This window comes from Canis lupus, chromosome 19 (assembly GCF_003254725.2).
Source record: "Canis lupus dingo isolate Sandy chromosome 19, ASM325472v2, whole genome shotgun sequence".
NCBI lineage: Eukaryota > Metazoa > Chordata > Mammalia > Carnivora > Canidae > Canis > Canis lupus.
The window spans coordinates 46,033,407-46,051,447 of record NC_064261.1 but is presented as its reverse complement, the minus strand read 5'-3'; the positions used below and the strand labels follow the sequence as shown (position 1 = coordinate 46,051,447).

Here is an 18,041-nt window from a genome sequence, read left to right as displayed (position 1 = left end):
ACTAAAGGACAGAAAACAAATTTTATCTTTCGAAAACACATAATACAGATGCTAATGACCCACACAAGCACCAAACCCATCATCTCAGTCACAGGACGCTCTAATTTGGTGATTTACAATCTTGTGTTTTGTGATATGATGCTTTCAGGGTGTTTGTAGATTTCTTTCTTAAGATGATGCAAAAATCCATTTACTTAAAAATCATGCTCTAGTAATTTGAATTTATGGGACAAAGCATAACACAATTTAAATGTAAACTGACATAGTTTTGACCTCAAGAATAAGTAGAAAGTTACCTAGCAGAAAATCATAATGGCCTTGGGAAACTGGCAGAAGCAAAAATGAATACCTTTGGAAAGATATACTTTAACCCAGTTTCCAAAGAATTCCAAGAGGATCAATAAAATGAGTGGTTTAAAGTTAAGAAGTACACAAAAAAAGTTAACAAATACAATACACAAAAGAAACAAGCATTATTTGTGAAAACCGACAGAAACAAAACTGAAATTTATCATATACTGGATATAGAATATAAACGGTTTATGGTTATTAACACTAGATGAAGGAATGCTATCTTAGATTGGGTTTCCTTTTTTTTTTTTTTTTTTTAGATTGGGTTTCCTAGAAATAAAGCTTGAGACTGGGATATCTATTAATATGTTTTCTTTAAAAAGGTTTATTTGAGAGAGGAGGGAGGAGCAGAGGGAGAGAATCTTCAAGCAGACTCCCTCTTGAGCTAGGAGCCCAACAGGGGGTTTGATTACACAACCCAACCCACATGATCATGACCTGAGCTGAAACCAAGAGTCTGACGCTTCACCCACTGAGCCACCCAAGTGCCCCTAGATTAATATGCTGCATTGAAGGGGTGCTTATCATGAAAATCTTTGGAGAATATGAGAAGGGAAAGAGCTGAGCAAGGGCAAAACTCAGATAAAATTCTAGTCTTTGCTCAATCCACAGATTAAGGATGATTTCTGAAGCCTAAACTGCAGTATGGGTGTGTATGTCTTCGTTTCTTCTTCTACTTGTCTGGAAGTTATACATTCATTGTTATTTTAGTGGCTATTTTAGCCCGCATACATGACAAAGGCAACCAACAGCTACTATTGACATTTCCTACTAGTTGGATTGGAAACTGGTACAACTTCTTTGGAGAAGAGTTTGATATTATATGGTGAAGTTGAACATGTCATTTGTCCTGTGACCCAATATTTTCAGAGCTATATCTTGGGCAAACATTTGAACCTGTGTACCAAGAATGTTAATAGCAGCATTGTTGCAATACTAAAGATATTTGGAAAATTCAAGTGTTCATTAGCAATTGAATAAATGAATAACTCCAAAATAAATAAATTAATCAATTGATAACTCCAATGATATGCTAGAACACTGAGCAGCAATGAAAATGGATAAAAATCTGTATGTAACAAACGGACGAATTTCAAAAACTTGATGTTGAGCAAAGGAAGGAGAATATATACAATCATTTACACAAAGTTCACACACAGGCAAGTTCACATATATATTTTTATGGGTACATACATAGATGTAAAATTTCAATAAAAGTAAGGGAATGATTAACACAGAATATGATTTGACGGTTAACTCTAGATTTGGGGAGGAAGGAGAGATGCAAACAAGGAGAAAGGGAATTTCTAACACTCTTTTCCTAACCTGCATGATGAAGACATAGTGCTGATTATTCTTTGAATAATTTGTATACATGATTTTATATAATTTTAATGTGATTAGCATATTTTATTTTAAACTTTTTCTTAGCATATTTTAGAACTTAAACTTATAAACTAAACTGCATGTTCCCTGAGAGCTGAGACCATGTCTCTTTTGCTTATCTCTGAGACATTCAAAATGATTTCTTCTACATGAAGTTGTATATGGATGAATTTTAGGGTTTTGAGAACTTTTCCTTCCACAAAGATGAGTTTTGGCAAAAGTTGGAGGGGGAAGCTTTGCTACAGCAGTTCTGTAACCAGTCAAATAAGTAAGATAACATCTAAATAGACCAGCACTGTACATGGTACACGGTGAGTACTCAATACATATCAGTAGGTGCTGGTATTGGTGTCAGTTCTGCATCTTTTGATTTAACTCTAGTGGTTGTCTAAGTTAATTTCATTCAAATTTATTCATCAGGGGCACTAATTATCTTGTAGTCACTCTTTCGTGCTGCTCAGGTATATAAATGTAGACTCTTTTGCCGTTTCATGAATAGTGGTTGTAGCATCAACAGCTGAAAACCAGGGAAGTCCAACAGGGCTGAGTGTAACTGTAGCTTTTCCTCCTATGGAGGGAAAGGTCCATAGACTCACCTTAGAGGTTGACAGATGAAACACTATTTGCTAATTCTCAGTTCCAAGTGTCTTGGAATGATTTGTTTTACTATTTAGAGACAGGGTTAACATCTAAAGTTTTCTATTAGGGCAAGTCCCCATTAAAAAAAAATAAGAAATTATGATAACACCAGATATAGGAACAGCGTAAAATGGATTAGGACCTAAAAGTTGGTGGAGAAATAAATTTAACGAGTTTTAATCAACATTTGTTGTAGTGAGATAAAATGAATAAATAGCAGAGCACAGATAATAATTTATGACTCTTCTGCTTTTGCTATATCTACCATTTTTTAAAAAATCATCTATTCATTGTGAGAAGTATGCTAATATCAGTGATGGTAACATGAAAGAATGGTCAATAGCAATTGTAAGAACTATTGATTGAGAATTTTAAAAGAATTCTTTCACATATTTTAAAATGATAAAAATGTATATATTAAGATCAATAAAATAAGACATAAACATATATAAATTCTAGTCTCTGATATTAGATATATTTCTTAGTGTGGACTCTGGCCAAACATTTGAAAGCTACTGCCCTAGAAAATGTATTTTCTCTTCCTTGGATTAGAGTTGGATGGAATATTGCAAAATCATACATATATCAGGCTGTGAAACTACAGTGACTATAAGAAACTCTTTGGTAAATTAAATCTAAAGCAACATTTCTAAAATTGACACAAAAAACTGCACATATATTATGAAGTTGTCAATCAAATTATAAATTAAATCAACATAAAACATTCACTGACCATGAAATGTGACAGCTAGCTAAGACTGTGTAAATAATACTTGGACCCGTGAAAACTTTGATCCACCAGCACGAAGAAATTAGACAGACATGTGGACTCCTCAGAATCACAGACTCTTGGAAAAAATACATCAGATTTTTCTGTAAAATATATAATTCATTGCCAGTTACATGTGATGGGTTTTGAAAAATTTCCAATTATTAAAATTTGAAAATAATAATAAAATAACCATAGAAGGTTTCAATATCACTTGCTTAAGCTGTTCTAGAAAACTCTGCTATTTGGTTTCTGCAGAGTCAAGTGTAGAAGTGAGCAGATTGATAAATTTATAAACATCATGAAAAGAGTTGTAGAGAGGAACTGGAGCCACTCGGATGCCATTTGGTTCTCGCTTGTCACACTATGGGCGGGGAGGAGGGTGGAAATAAAGCCACAATACTGTTAAAATTAATTATTCACATAATGAAAAAATACATTTAAGATAAACTTACATAAAGCAATCATACTGATTTCCCTAAAACTTAATATATAAGCCTTTTTTTTTTAAATTGTCATGGATATAATTTATCAGTGGGGAGATTGGAATGACTGGAACCCTTGGGCACATTTAAATGAATGAGAACTTAGCTGAGATCTGGAGAGTTTTAGCCAATTATCTTTACATTTGATCCTTTAATGTATAATGTAATAAGAAGTTGGCTGTATCCTTGAAATGTCATGAAATAGACCCAGATAATTTGGTCTAGCCTGAAGATCACTATGGCTAATCCTTAAGAAACACCTACTATGAGTTAGAGAGTGCAGTAAATGGTTTATGTGTAACTAGACCATTTAACTCTCATTATCACTTTTGGAGGGAAATATTTTTGTTCCCAAAATCCAGATGCAAAAACTCACACCAAAAGACATGAACCATCTTTCCCAGGAGTTCATAGCTTACAAATGGTAGAACTTGATTTGGAACACTAATATACGGATTTGTGCCTCTGGAATCTGAGATAACTCTTCTCAGGTGTGAGAAGCAAATCCTAAATTACAGTCACTGGAAGTAGATACATGACCACCATTTTTCCTGAAATGACCTGATTAACGCTTATTTTTTTCAAGAGATTAAACAGATCACTTAGGCCCAAGGGTTAAAAAATATATATACATACACATATATACTCCATACAATGTTAACATCCCTGAGATGTGTCTACAGTTCTTTTTTGACTAAAATGACAAGGTTGAAAATGACTTGGTTCAAACACTAATAAGACTGACTTCTTTACTTCCTCTCCATTATGTTATGTTCTTTAATTTTGTTTATTCAATAAACATACATATTTGGGCTTTCACTAGTAAAAACTAGTGAAAACATGTCCTAATTGATTTTGATGAAACAATTTTTTTTTTCTGCTCAAGCTGTAATGACAAGAATGAATAAATTATGAGAGCCTGGTTCCTAAATTCAAAATTTGTGGTTTCTTCTTTTTTGTCAGAAATGACAGATCTCTATGCCTTCAATTAGCATGGTGATGATTATCTAGTTGGCACTTAATCTATCCTCACTAACTGCCCCATGTGAAATAACGTGCAATTAGCCAAAGAACCCAAATTTTACCCCCAACATGCAACCCAGAGAGAAAACTAGGTAGAGCAAAGCAAGAGATATACTTACAACCACTCCTCGTTTTTCTAGTTCTTGGAATACATATTTCATTGGAACAGAAAATGTGAGTGTAAGCTGGCAGCCACGCTCCTCTATGCAGGATGGAGTAATTATGTTCACAAACGGTTTCTTGGTATCTGCTGTATCTTTGTTATAGTAATGCTTGATCAAGTATTCCAGATAGCCGGTTAGCAAAATAGATTTTCTCCTCAATGCTTTCATAGTTGCTTGCTTAAAGATCTACAGAATGGGAAACAATCAGATTAACAGTGTCTCGTTGATTTACAAAGAAGCAGAAATTGACTGAAAACCATGTTAAAAAAGGAAATGCCCGATTTTGATCTTTCCAAAAACATCCCATTTTAGGTAATCCTTTGTAAAAACATGTCCTCTTTTAAATGCTTGGCTATTAGAAGCCATGTGCAAAGTTTCCATACAGAAAAAAAAAAAAAAAAAAAAAACCTTTACAAATGTCATTTAAACAACACTTGCAAAAGAAGAAAAAAAATGTTAGTATAACATTCCTTTGGAAATATTTTAAATTGGCTTAGTATAATTAATATAAGTAAGGCATATCTTAACAAATGCACTTAAAGATCATGAAATTCAAAGCTTTTCCTCACAATCATTCTAATATAACCACAATCAAGAGGACTTTTCTATTCTGATATAATTTTTGGTCCACACAAAAGTATAAGAGCTCGTGTAAATATAAAAGGCAGTGTTACCACGATTATTTATAATTGTTTTTGCCAATTCCTGAATCTTCCCAGTAACAATAAGCAAAGAAGCAGTTAAGTAACAAAATGAAGTTTTGTCAGACAGGGAAGCAAGTAATGTTAGATAACATATATGTTAGTCCCGGGGCAGTTAGGCTTGTGTGTGTGTGTGTGTGTGTGTGTGTGTGTGTGTCTGTGTTTCTCTCTCTCTCTCTCTCCCCCCCCTCCCCCTCCCCCTCTCTCTTTATCTTTCCTTCTTCTTTCATCATCTTTTCTCCCTGCTAAACTCTCGCACTGGTGTGAAAATACTGCCATTTGCTGCCTGAGGTGTCGTATATTAAGATGAGTGACAAGTGCACACAATAACTGGTGTTGGAACATTAGAGGTCAACACAGACATGCTTTTCTAGCTTATCTCTTAAGGTCAAGTAGAGTTTAAAAATATATCCTACATATAAGAACTGAATGAACTGCAAACAGAGCATGATGCTCTGGCGTGTCACTTAATATCCCTTTTCTGTATCGCGTTATGCCACAGAGCAAAGATAGGGTCATTCAGTGACATCTAGACTTGATGAAGCTTGTTATTTCTGTATATACATGCGGCACGTGTGAACAGGCATTCCAATAGAACTCAAACCACGTGGGCAAAGATTTTGACCTATCTTGCATGGAAGCTATGGCTTTGGCTGAAGGAGATCAACAGATTGGTATTGAAGGTAAGGATACCCCAGGAAGACCAGAGGAACAGGCTAGGATGGTATCTTTCTCTCTCCTCCACCAGACATCACAGATTATGGAAGAGACTGGATGCAACTGGAGTTGGATGTGTTTCAGAAGGTATCTGAGATGGGCGGTACCAGCAGGTAACCCTAGTTACTCAGGTAACCCCAGGTACGTTGAGTTTGATGGGAACCATCTCCTCATTGGCCTGTGTAAACTAAAATGTAAGTAGAGCTAGCACAAGGCGGACTCAGGGGAACTCTGCCCACTTTTGGATCAAGAGATCCTGGATAGGGAATCAATTCTCACAAAGGGCAGCAAGAGGGAGAGAGCAAAGCATGACCCCGCCAGCGGTTTGGTTGTCAGGATAGGACTAAAAGGCGAGGAAATCTTTCCAATCTTCTCTTTGGAGATTAATAGTAATTCAAGGAACATTTAATTTATAAATAATTCTGAAACATATTCTGGTTCTGCTATAAGCCCCGTGAGATACAGGTAAGAGCAACGTGTGAAGTACTCCTCCTAATGATATTTCATTTGTATTCACAGGTTAGTAAGACTTTGGGGACTATTACTTAAGCTTACAGGTTTTTTAAAGATTTCGTTCTTGCAGGTTTCTCTGATAACTAGAAACTGATTTTTTTTATGACCAATAGTCTCAACTTTAACATACTGTTACTCTTTGATAATAAAATAACGTTTAAATATGAATCCATTTTCCATCATTAAACTACAGAAAGGGCAGCTGCATTGTGAGGCACTCAAAATCTTGTCAGAGGGTATGAAGGTCTCTTCTGAGGACTCACATGGAAATATTAAGAGGGGATAATGGGAGTTAACGGGCGAATAGAAAAAAAAAATCTTCCTTTCTTTTTGGCTTCTCATTATTTCTATGCTTTCAATATTGAGAAAGAATATTTTTTTTAAATTAGAAAAAATGAAAGCTGTTTGAAAATATTCAGCTTATAACAATTTTTGGCAGAGTTTCAACTACGTGGGTTATTTTTCTTACTGAGCAAAATGAATACAAAGCTAGAAAAGTTAGGGAAGTTTAAATGGGAAAAATAAGTATAGTACAATGTTTCGATTGTTGCATTTTTTCTCTTAAATTCTTAAAATTGGCTGCTTAATAACTTTCTGAGAAACCACATAGTACATTTCTTCCTCCTTGCCGTATATTTTAATTGAATGTTCTAATTTTGTATCTTGGAGCTATTTATTTCATTATAAATTCATATACTGAAAAAGTCTAAAAATTATCTACCTATTGCTGCATACAAGTATGACCCTTCAAAATACAATAGATGTATTTTTTAATTTCAAGTTAGTAGTTGGCAGATTGAGATTTCTGAAGTAATTTGGTATAAGTATATTCATTTTAAAAATGAGACAAATGAGGGACGCCTGGGTGGCTCAGTGATTGGGCGTCTGTCTTTGGAGCAGGTCATGATCCCGGGGTCCTGGGATCGAGTCCTGCATCAGGTACCCACAGGGAGCCTGCTTCTCCCTCTGCCTATGTCTCTGCCTCTCTCTGTGTCTCTCTTGTGAATAAATGAAATCTTTTAAAAAATGAGACAAGGAGGGATGCCTGGGTGGCTCAGCAGTTAAGTGTCTGCCTTTGGCCCAGGGCATGATCCTGGAGACCCAGGATCAAGTCCCACATTGGGCTCCCTGCATGGAGCCTGCTTCTCCCTCTGCTTGTGTCTCTGCCTATCTCTCTGTGTCTTTCATGAATAAGTAAATAAAATCTTTAAAAAATGAGACAAATGAACTTGAGTACATAAAATGAAGAGACAGTTGTCACCTAAGGTCACACTTAGTGTCCCAATGAGGGAGATAGTTTATGCCTCCTAGTTAGAACCCTAGATTCCTTTGATCCACATTTTTTTAATAATAAAATTTGTACCGTAATTGTACTATATATATTTGTATTATATGTATTTGTACTTGTACCATATTGTACCATATAAATAGGTGATAAAAATTATTAAGGGCTAATGATTTAAAGAAAAAGACAGTTTGAAACTGATTTTAAGGTAGTATTTTTCATACTATCATTCAATTGGATGCACATGTAATTACAAACATATCAATATTTTAAAAAATCCTATTGTAAAACAGATACCATATCCATGTACACTGATTCTTATGTTTAGAATCTCTCCTCCAGTTGGTATTTGACTACGTAGGAAACTTTTTGAAAGAGAAGTAGCTACAACAAGGAAAGGCACTTTGATTCATGTATCTGTTTCTCTTTTATTCAAGCTTCAATCACCTGACTCCTACAATGTGACAACGCAAACAGGAGAAGGAACAACATGAAGGCTGCCCTGATGCTTACTCCCATGGCTTCTGGGGAGTAGAACATTTTAATGGTTAGGTAAGAAATAAGAAGTAATAAAATGCATTATTTTGTAATTTCAGAATTTTGCAATTTATAATGAGGAGAAGAATTTCAAAAACACTTTCTTTAACACAACGTTAGATTGCATAAAGATATTTTGGCTAGAACAGAGCATCAGCAGCGACTAACCCCAGTAACGTGTTTCTAAGAGGCTCAAGAGAAATACTTCAGTGATAAGATGCTCCAGGGAAGTATATATCCCACTTCTCGGGGCTTTTAGGGTCTTTTTGCTAAGTTTAAATGGTAAAGAAAAAAAAAATAAATCAATCATCAGATTCCAGCTGAAAATAAGAACCTTGTCTAGGTGACTGTAATACTGTGTGATGCAGGTGGTAAAAACTTCTGAGCTTTTTATTATTCAAGACTAGCCCAGAGAACTGGTGGTAGGAAAACTGAGAATGTGACTTTTTTTTCATGGCAGAAGGGTTAAATACTTGAAATCAGTCAACTTGCAGAAACATACTAAAGTTAGAGTGTCTAAAATTTCCAGATCTGACTGAGAACTCATTGGCAAAGATAAGGAAAATCAGTGGAAATGTAAGTACTAGTTCTTCCCAAGGTACACCTTGGTGCTTTTCATATTGTAATTTATCCTCTCCCTGACACAAACTTGCAAAGTGAGCAGAATTTTATTTCATTTTAAAAACATTTACAGAACTGTTTCTCTGAATAGACATCATAAAAACAATCCAAGTATTATTACCTGACTTGCTAAGAAGATTCTCTCACTATTCTCTCACCAAAAAATAAAAAATAAATAAATAATAAAATAAATAAATAAATAAATAAATAAATAAATAAATAAATAAATAAATAAATAAATAAATTTTTTTCACTGCCTGAAAAATCTTGTTACTGGGTCTATTTTCAATTAAAATAAAAAAGAAGAAGAAGAAAACAAAAAACTGCCAAAAAGCGAAAACAACACAAGCTCCATCTAGTGGTCACAGTGAGTAGGTGCTCTTTAAATTGGGATGAAGTGAAACAGTGTTGATTACCACTATCTAGTGGTGAAGTTGTATAAAAAAAGAACTTTACATTGCCATCCAGTGGGCAAAATGAGAAAATGCTAGGCGTGTTCACAGAATCCTAGAATTTAGGTTTAGAAAGGATTTTGGAAGTTGTTATCCAGTCATTCATTCTGGAATACTTCACAACGGGATTTCCTAAAATACCACGAACTAGATGATTTTAAAATACCTTGAATTAAAAACTTCAAATTCTCTTTTGAATTGCTATATACTTAAGATCTGTTAGAAACACATATTTACCTAAAAAAGAGAAACACTTATTTACCTAAAATATTTTACTTTGATATATGCATATAAAATATATTCACTTACTATATATAGGTATTAGTTACATAGCATATATTTACAATATAGATTTACTTAAATAAATTTAGTCTCTTCTTGAAATTAATGAATATCCAAATAGTTAAGTTATACATGTGAATATAATATAGATCTAAATGGATAGATAAAATAGATTAGTATCTCTATATAAATAGATGAAAAGGTAGATATGCAGATCTAGAAAACCGAATTGATTCCTTGGATATTACTATTTAGAGTGAAACTGATTTTAACTAAAAATATGAATTTACTAAAAATATATATCAAGTCAGTAATAGTAGAGATTTTACAAGAATATAATGGCATGGACACTCCAGTAAAAAAAAAAAAAAAAATTCAAGTATCTCATGAGACAATCTTGCTCAATCATTGGTTTATCTTGATATTTTCTTTTCTTTTTCCCCTTAAGGTCTGTCTTCCTATAGTTTTGTGACATAGTTCATTGGCTCACAGAACCAAAAAACAGAGTCCCCAGTAATCACAACAGTGTCTGGCATATAATACTTTCTTAATAGATAAATGTTGGATGAGTGAATTAATCAAGAATTAAATATTACATGCTTATTGTGTAATAGAGAAACCACAAGAAGATTCAACAACTTATTTAAGTTCATACAAATCCTAAGTGGAACTAAAAATATGTATACGCTGGTCAGTTCCCAAACATTTATGAAGGGCCAACAACATCGATGACGTGCCAAGCACAGTGCTGAGGGTGGAGATATAAATTTAAAAATGGCAATTAGCACAGAGTCTCTGTTCTAAAGGAGAACACTGGCCTTTGACCATTGTTTACACACGGAGCACATTAATCTTGCTGTTTAGAGGAGAAGGTCTTACAACATGTCACAGTCAGGTAAAGAAATAGGTAAAGATATGGGAAGGTCGAAGCATAGATCACTCACCTCTAAACTAGCCTGTAAGGAACAGACCAATAAAATGGGAGGATTTGAAATTCGAAATCCACTGACTCCAGGGCTTAATTGCAGTTCTGAAAAATGAACATCATGTCATTTTTATAAAACATACCTTAAAAAGAGTCCCTTATGGATTTTTTTTATGACAGTAAAGTAGTAGAGAGAAAAAGAGTAAGATTTAAGAACTTTCATTCCTAAGCTTTCTGAGATATTTAAGAGAAATTGCATGTACCTAAAATATTGGCGTATTTCTCTTTCATCTACAATGTCTGTGTCCCCTGCCCCCACTTTGTTAGCCCCCTACCAAACTCTAGAGCCCTCAGACACATATCTGTTCTCCCACTCCCAAAACAGCATTCCTTAGCCTGCCCCATGCTTCGCTTTTCTAGTATGAAACCACATCAATGAAAGAAAAACATCAAGATTTTAATGGCTTATAATTGTAATGTTATCCAAAGGCAGAAATAAGAATGAAATGACCTGTGAAGGTGACTTTTAGCACTAGGATTATTGGGGCAAGTGGCTTCTCATAGGGGGAAAGAAGAGGCTTTTTAAAAAATGATCTGGGTATGCCTGCGTGGTTCAGTGGGTTAAGTGTCTGTCCTCTGTTCAGGTCCTGATCCCAGGGTCCTGGGATCAAGTCCCACATTGGGCTCCTTGCCTGGGGGGAAGCCCCTCCCTTTGCCTGCTGCTCCCGCTGAATTGTGCTCTCTCTCTGACAAATAAAATCTTTAAAAAATAAAATTAAATAATGATCTGCCTAAGAATGACATATTTAAGAGGTAAATTAATAGCAAATCTTATCCAGGGACACCTAGGTAGCTCAGCAGTTGAGTATCTGCCTTCATATGCTGGGCATGACCCTGGGGACCTGGGATAGAGTCCTGTGTCAGGCTCCCTGCAGGGAGCCTGCTTCTCCCTCTGCCTGTGTCTCTGCCTCTCTTTCAGTGTCTCTCATTAATAAATAAATAAAATCTTCTTAAAAATATCAGATCTTACCCTACTTAGAATCAATTAGATTGAATAGTAGCAAGTCAGATCCAATAGAGAAGATCGCGGGTTGGAGATTGAATTAAAGCTAAACCCGACTAAAAGAGCATCAGAATATTCCCCGTCTCTAGAGATGCATCTAACCCAGGTCTCAAAAAATGATGTCCTCGGGACTCAATCTGGCCCCCAACTTGCTTTTGTAAATAAAGTTTCATTGGAACATAGACACAATCACTCATCTGTCTATGATTGCTTTAGCACTCCAAGGGCGGAATTGAATATTTGCCACAGAGAGTATAATCCCAAAAGGTTAAAATATCTCATCTCTGGCCCTTCACAGAGAAACTCTGCCCACTTCTGATCTAGTCCAATTCTTTCATTTACAGATAAGAAAACCCATCACAAAAAAAATTTAAGTAACTGGCATAATAACGGAGCTAATTATTCCAGCCGCCAAGATAAAATACAGATTTCTTAATTTGACTGGAACAGCCCATCTTGATCATTTGCATCTTGGTTTTTGCAAATGTAAATTTATTTAAAATAGCAACTCAGGTTGGTAGCAGTCTGAAGGATCAAGCTGAACTGAAACTCTCAAAAAATGTATGAAGCTTTCTATATTCCATGTGATTGAAGAATAGAATCACTCAAGAAAAAGAAACAGGACAGTTTGGAAGTATTTTGCACAGGCTGCACTCTCATTTCTACCTGCTGGGGTTCAACTTCTATTGTTTTGTGTGTGGCAAAGCCACAAAAGGAAAAACTGAAAAAAGAGAGATAAAAACGAACATTTATAAAATAGCACTGCTCTGTGCTACTAGTTTACAGCTTTGAACTTCTCACTCTCAAATCAAACCCTGACACTAGATTTTATTATTCACATTAGATATGCAAGAAGGAAAACAAAACAGAAAACAAACAAACAAAAAACCCAAGATGATATAATTTGTGCAGCATCACAAAACTATTAAGCAGCAAAGTGGAATTGACACCGAAGTCTCTTTGGGTCTAACTACAAGCCAGAAATATCTTTCTGTCCTCACTGCCTGATGTTTTGGGTACTTAATATTGATGAGATCTGAGTCCTGTACATTACATTTCACTTCCACTTATCTCCCTACAAAGGGATAGACTCAAATCCATGCTAAAATCTACAAACACTTAGTCTTACACTCTGGAAATGTCATTTCTTATTTTAAGAATTCTCAGTGGCATTTTCAAAGTGCACTCTCCATGAGGCATGTATATTACATATCATACAAAGACAGATGAAAATTGAAATAAAGGTAGAATAAAATGACTTGGGAAGGGAAATTGAATACACTTACTGTTATCCATCTTAAATCGGCTGCTGAGTTCATGGCCAAACCACCCCACTAACCTAAAATATAAATAAAGACATTAGATATTTTGACCTACAAAAATAACTGCAATTAATATAGAGATCTGGGGCTTATATATCAAAACCATTTGTGATGTGAGTTATTAAATATCTAAGCATATATATGTTATATAAGGCAATTTATATTTATAACCTGATCCAGAATGAAGATTAAAAAATCAATTTATTCAGATTATTTGTTTTTTTGTGATGTTAAATCATATATATTCAAGAATCTTTTCCCTTATTTAAAATAAAATGAACAAAAATATTGAGGGTTTCTTTTTTTTAGATTTTAAAACAAAGGTATAAGCTCAAAAAGAGAAAGCAATTAATGCAATAATATACTTTTCACAATAGGCTCCCCTAATGAGAAAGTGTTAGAATAACCTATATAATTGTTGAAAATTTTGAATAATTTCCAAATGGAATTGATTATTTCCATACTTTAGTGAGACTTTTTCATGGCTTTTTTTTTAATTTTTTATTTATTTATGACAGTCACAGAGAGAGAGAGGTGCAGAGACACAGGCAGAGGGAGAAGCAGGCTCCATGCACCGGGAGCCCGATGTGGGATTCGATCCCGAGTCTCCAGGATCGCGCCCTGGGCCAAAGGCAGGCACTAAACCGCTGCGCCACCCAGGGATCCCACTTTAGTGAGATTAATACATAAATAGGAAAAGTCATAAATGTATGTATGTGTGTGCATATTAGAGGAAAAGAATTATAAAATAAAGAAAAAAATTTGAGAAATAAGAATTCAATATTCCTGATAATGTTATTCCTAAATAAATTTTTAGTTTCAATGCTGCCAAAATAAAAAATTCCACTTCATTAGAACTGGGCAAAATATTCTTTAGTTTACAGAGAATATATGAGTGAAAATAATAAATTTTGAAATAGAAGGTTATAATGATGAGTATGCTGTATCTTACAGTTTCAACATGTTATAAAATTAATGAAATGAATATGCATAAAACTGATGAATGAAGCATCAGGGGGACAAATGGAACAGAAAATATAAAAACAAGGGTGCCTGGGTGACTCAATCAGTGACTCGCAGTTTCAGCTCAGGTCATGATCTCAGGATCTCAGGATCATGAGATCAAGCCCCAGTTGGGCTTTAAGCTCAATGTGGAATTAGCTTGAGCTTCTCTGCCTCTCCTTCTCCCTCTGCCACTCTCCCTGCTTGTGGGCATGCTCTCCCTCTCTTAAATAAATATATAAACAAATAAATAAAAATTAAAAAAAAATAAAAATAGTCCTCCGATCATGTAACAATTTAATGTGATAATTGTCACATTTTGAAAACTCAAAGATAAAAGATACGCATATATTTAAGGTTTTGGAAAGAAAAAAACCCTTTGTTTTTAAGATTTTATTTACTATTCATGAGAGACACACACACAGAGAGAGGCAGAGACATAGGCAGAGGCAGAAGCAGGCTCCATACAGGGAGCCCCGTGTGGGACTCTATCCAGAGACTCCAGGATCACACCCTGAGTCAAAGGCAGACACTCAATCACTGAGCAACCCAGGTGTCCCAGAAAGAAAAAATTCTGACTATAAAAACGAAAGGAAAAACAGAAGCAAATATCAATAGATCCATAAACATTTAAAATTCTGTATTAAAAAGACAGATAAAATGAAAAAGCAAACCAATGATGCGGTGAAGGCTGTTACTTGCTACCTATGAGTTTTCATCATGTTTTTTCACCAGAGAAAGGATAATGCCCCTGAAGCTACCCAGCCATCAAGCATGGACAGGGCATCATTATAAAAGGATAAATGCAAATGTCCCACAAATTCAGGAGGAAGAAAATACATGGGATTCCAAGCAAAAATGGTGAGGACAGAATAAAGGAAAAAAGAAAATTAGATTTGTTTCAAATTTGGCAAATGCAATCACTCAATGAAGAAATATCTATATACTATCCTCCCACCATAGAAAGGAAACATACTGCATGAATATTATGTGTAGCTAAGTCAAATAGTATAAAGATTACTAGTGTTGATCAAGCAAGAGATCAGCTAATATTTGTCATGAATTCTTTTTCTTTTTTTTTTTTTGTTTTAAATTTTTAAATTCTAGTAAGTTAACATACAGTGTAAAATTGGTTTCAGGCAAATTTAGTGATGATTCATCACTTATATATAACACCCAGTGCTCATCATAACAAGTGCTTTCCTTGATGTTCATCATCCATTTAGCCCATCCCCCATCCACTTCCTCTTCTGCAGCCCTCAGTTTGTTCTCTTACTGTTAAGAGTCCCTTATGGGGATCCCTGGGTGGCGCAGTGGTTTAGCGCCTGCCTTTAGCCCAGGGCGCGATTCTGGAGACCCGGGATCGAATCCCACGTCAGGCTCCCGGTGCATGGAGCCTGCTTCTCCCTCTGCCTGTGTCTCTGCCTCTCTCTCTCTCTCTGTGACTATCATAAATAAATTAAAAAAAAAAAAAAAAAAAAAGAGTCCCTTATGGTTTGCTTCCCTCTCTTTTTTTCCCCTTCCTGTATGTTCATCTATTTTGCTTCTTAAATTCCACATGAGTGAAATTATATGGTATTTGTCTCTGACTGACTTATTTTGCTTAGCATAATGCACTCTAGTTCCATGTACGTTGTTGCAAATGGCAAGACTTCATTCTTTTTGATGGTTGAGTAGTATTCCGTTATATGTAGATATCTATATCTGTGTGTGTGTGTGTGTGTGTGTGTGTGTGTGTGTGTGTCTTTATCCAGTCATCAGTCAATAGACATTTGGGCTCTTCCCATAGTTTGGCTATTGTTGACAATGCTGCTATAAACATCAGGGTGCATTTGCCTCTTTGATCCCATTAATTCTTCATGAAAATATACCTGAAGGTAAAGTTAAGTCAACCAAGAGATGCCTGAGGACATTATGACAGAAAGATATATGGTGACTATTGAATATATTTAATTATAGGACCAGGATTAAATAAATGTGGGGATGAAGGTGACAGAACAGAATGAAAGAGAATGTTATATGACAGTGTGAAAATGCTTAACTGGCAAAATGAAGAGAAATGAAATAATTTCATTGAGTGTATTTAAACTTGATGAATCAAGTAACAAAATATAATCAGATCTAAGATTATACACTAAACACCAAGAAAGTCAAAATTGACTAAGTCACGGGGTGAAGGGAATTTGGTCAGAAGGGAAAGGACACCTGCTAAATCATCCATTGCTCATGAAAGGAAACTAATAGAAGAAAATAAGAAAGATTAAAATTCTAAATTAAAATATGAAATATCAGAACTATTTGCTGATAAATAATGAACAAAAAAGCAAAACATATCTAGTGTTGAAAGACTAAAAAGATCTAGAAACAGAAAATATGACACTGAATGGCATTGAAGTAAGACCAGAAGTAGCAAGGCAATAAAATTTAATGGGTTTAATTCAAGTACTGAAAGACAAAGTGATCAGATTGTACCATAAATCAAAGAGAATCAGTTAAAATGAGTGTTTCAGAAAGAAACAGACAAAACAGTTATGAATTTCTAGACATCACAAAACAGGACAGCAACATTTATAAAGCAGATGTTACAGAAATAGAAATATCCTGTGGTTTCAGAATAGTTTCAGTGACCTCATTGAGTCTATGATGGATCAAATAAACAAAATACTAATTAAGAGGTAAATCTAAGTGACAATTGTTTAATGCTTTGTCCCGAAATAAAGATTATAGGTTCTTCAGAAGTGCTCATAAAATACTGACTAAAATTAACTACAAAATAATGTGATATTTCCAGTCAATATATTGCTGTGTCTTCTGATTACAATCCAATAAAATAAGCAACTAATAAGAAACTAAAAACAAAACAAAACAAGAGAACTCAATTACTTGGGAAGTTGAAATAAAATTTATTTCAAATTACTTTTCTGATCAAGTTGAAATAGTAGATTTTCTTTAAAAAATAATGAAACACTATAGTTCATCTTTGGGATATTGCTAGAATAGTGCACAGAGAAAAATTTCTAGCTTTAGATATCAGATCAATAGAAACATTTTTTAAAGAAAAGGAAGTAAATCAATAATAAGAACAAAAAAGTCAGAGAACAAGAAAATAAACTGAAATAAAGTTGTAATTTACATTAATAAAGACAAAAGCTAGAATTAATGGTTAGAAAGCATAAAATAAGTTACAATGATATATAAATTAAAAAATCAATTTTGGTGAGAGTGAGAGATATCAACGAATTGAGAAAACACAAAACAAGTGTAGCTATAAAAAAATAAAACAACATGGGGAGGAATAATCACAAAATAGAAAAAAATAAGATCATCATAAGACAAATTACTAAAATTACTTTGTTTTTTTAAGATTGATTGATTGATTGATTGATTTGAGAGAGTGACACATAGAGGGAGAGACAGAGAAAGAGAGAGCAAAGCAGGGGGAAGGGCAGAGGGAGAAGCAGGCTCCCCACTGAGGCTTCATACCAGGACTCCAGGATCAAGACCTGAACCCAAGGCAGACACTTAAGGGACTGAGCCACCCAGGCATCTCTAAAATGAGTTTTAAAACTTACATCAAAATGTACAATTTTCTAGGACAATTTATAATCCAAAGAAATTCCAGAAAAGAGAAAGAATCAAAACCTGTAGATTTTAAAAGAAGAAATAAACATCTCAAATACCTAAAGCTCCTAAAAGAAGGTGATAGCATAGAGAAATTCTGCAACACTTTTCAGAGTAGATAACTCCAAGGCTATTTAAACTATTCAGGGGCATAAAAAAAAAAAAAAAAAAAAAAAAAAAAAA

At 34.5% G+C, this 18,041-nt stretch overlaps 1 protein-coding gene across 1 annotated transcript in view; it reads right to left on the bottom strand.

Moving 5' to 3' along the window:
• Positions 1-1,512: 1,512 nt before the first annotated feature.
• KYNU (kynureninase) overlaps positions 1,513-18,041 on the bottom strand; it is a 128,571-nt gene continuing 112,042 nt past the window's right edge. Inside the window, exons 11-14 of the mRNA XM_025431153.3 lie at positions 13,200-13,252; positions 10,870-10,955; positions 4,773-5,003; positions 1,513-3,509 (exon numbers count right to left, since the gene is read on the bottom strand). Coding sequence (XP_025286938.1) covers positions 3,387-3,509; positions 4,773-5,003; positions 10,870-10,955; positions 13,200-13,252 — 493 coding nt within the window. The 3' untranslated portion in view covers positions 1,513-3,386. The remainder of the gene's footprint in view (positions 3,510-4,772; positions 5,004-10,869; positions 10,956-13,199; positions 13,253-18,041) is intronic.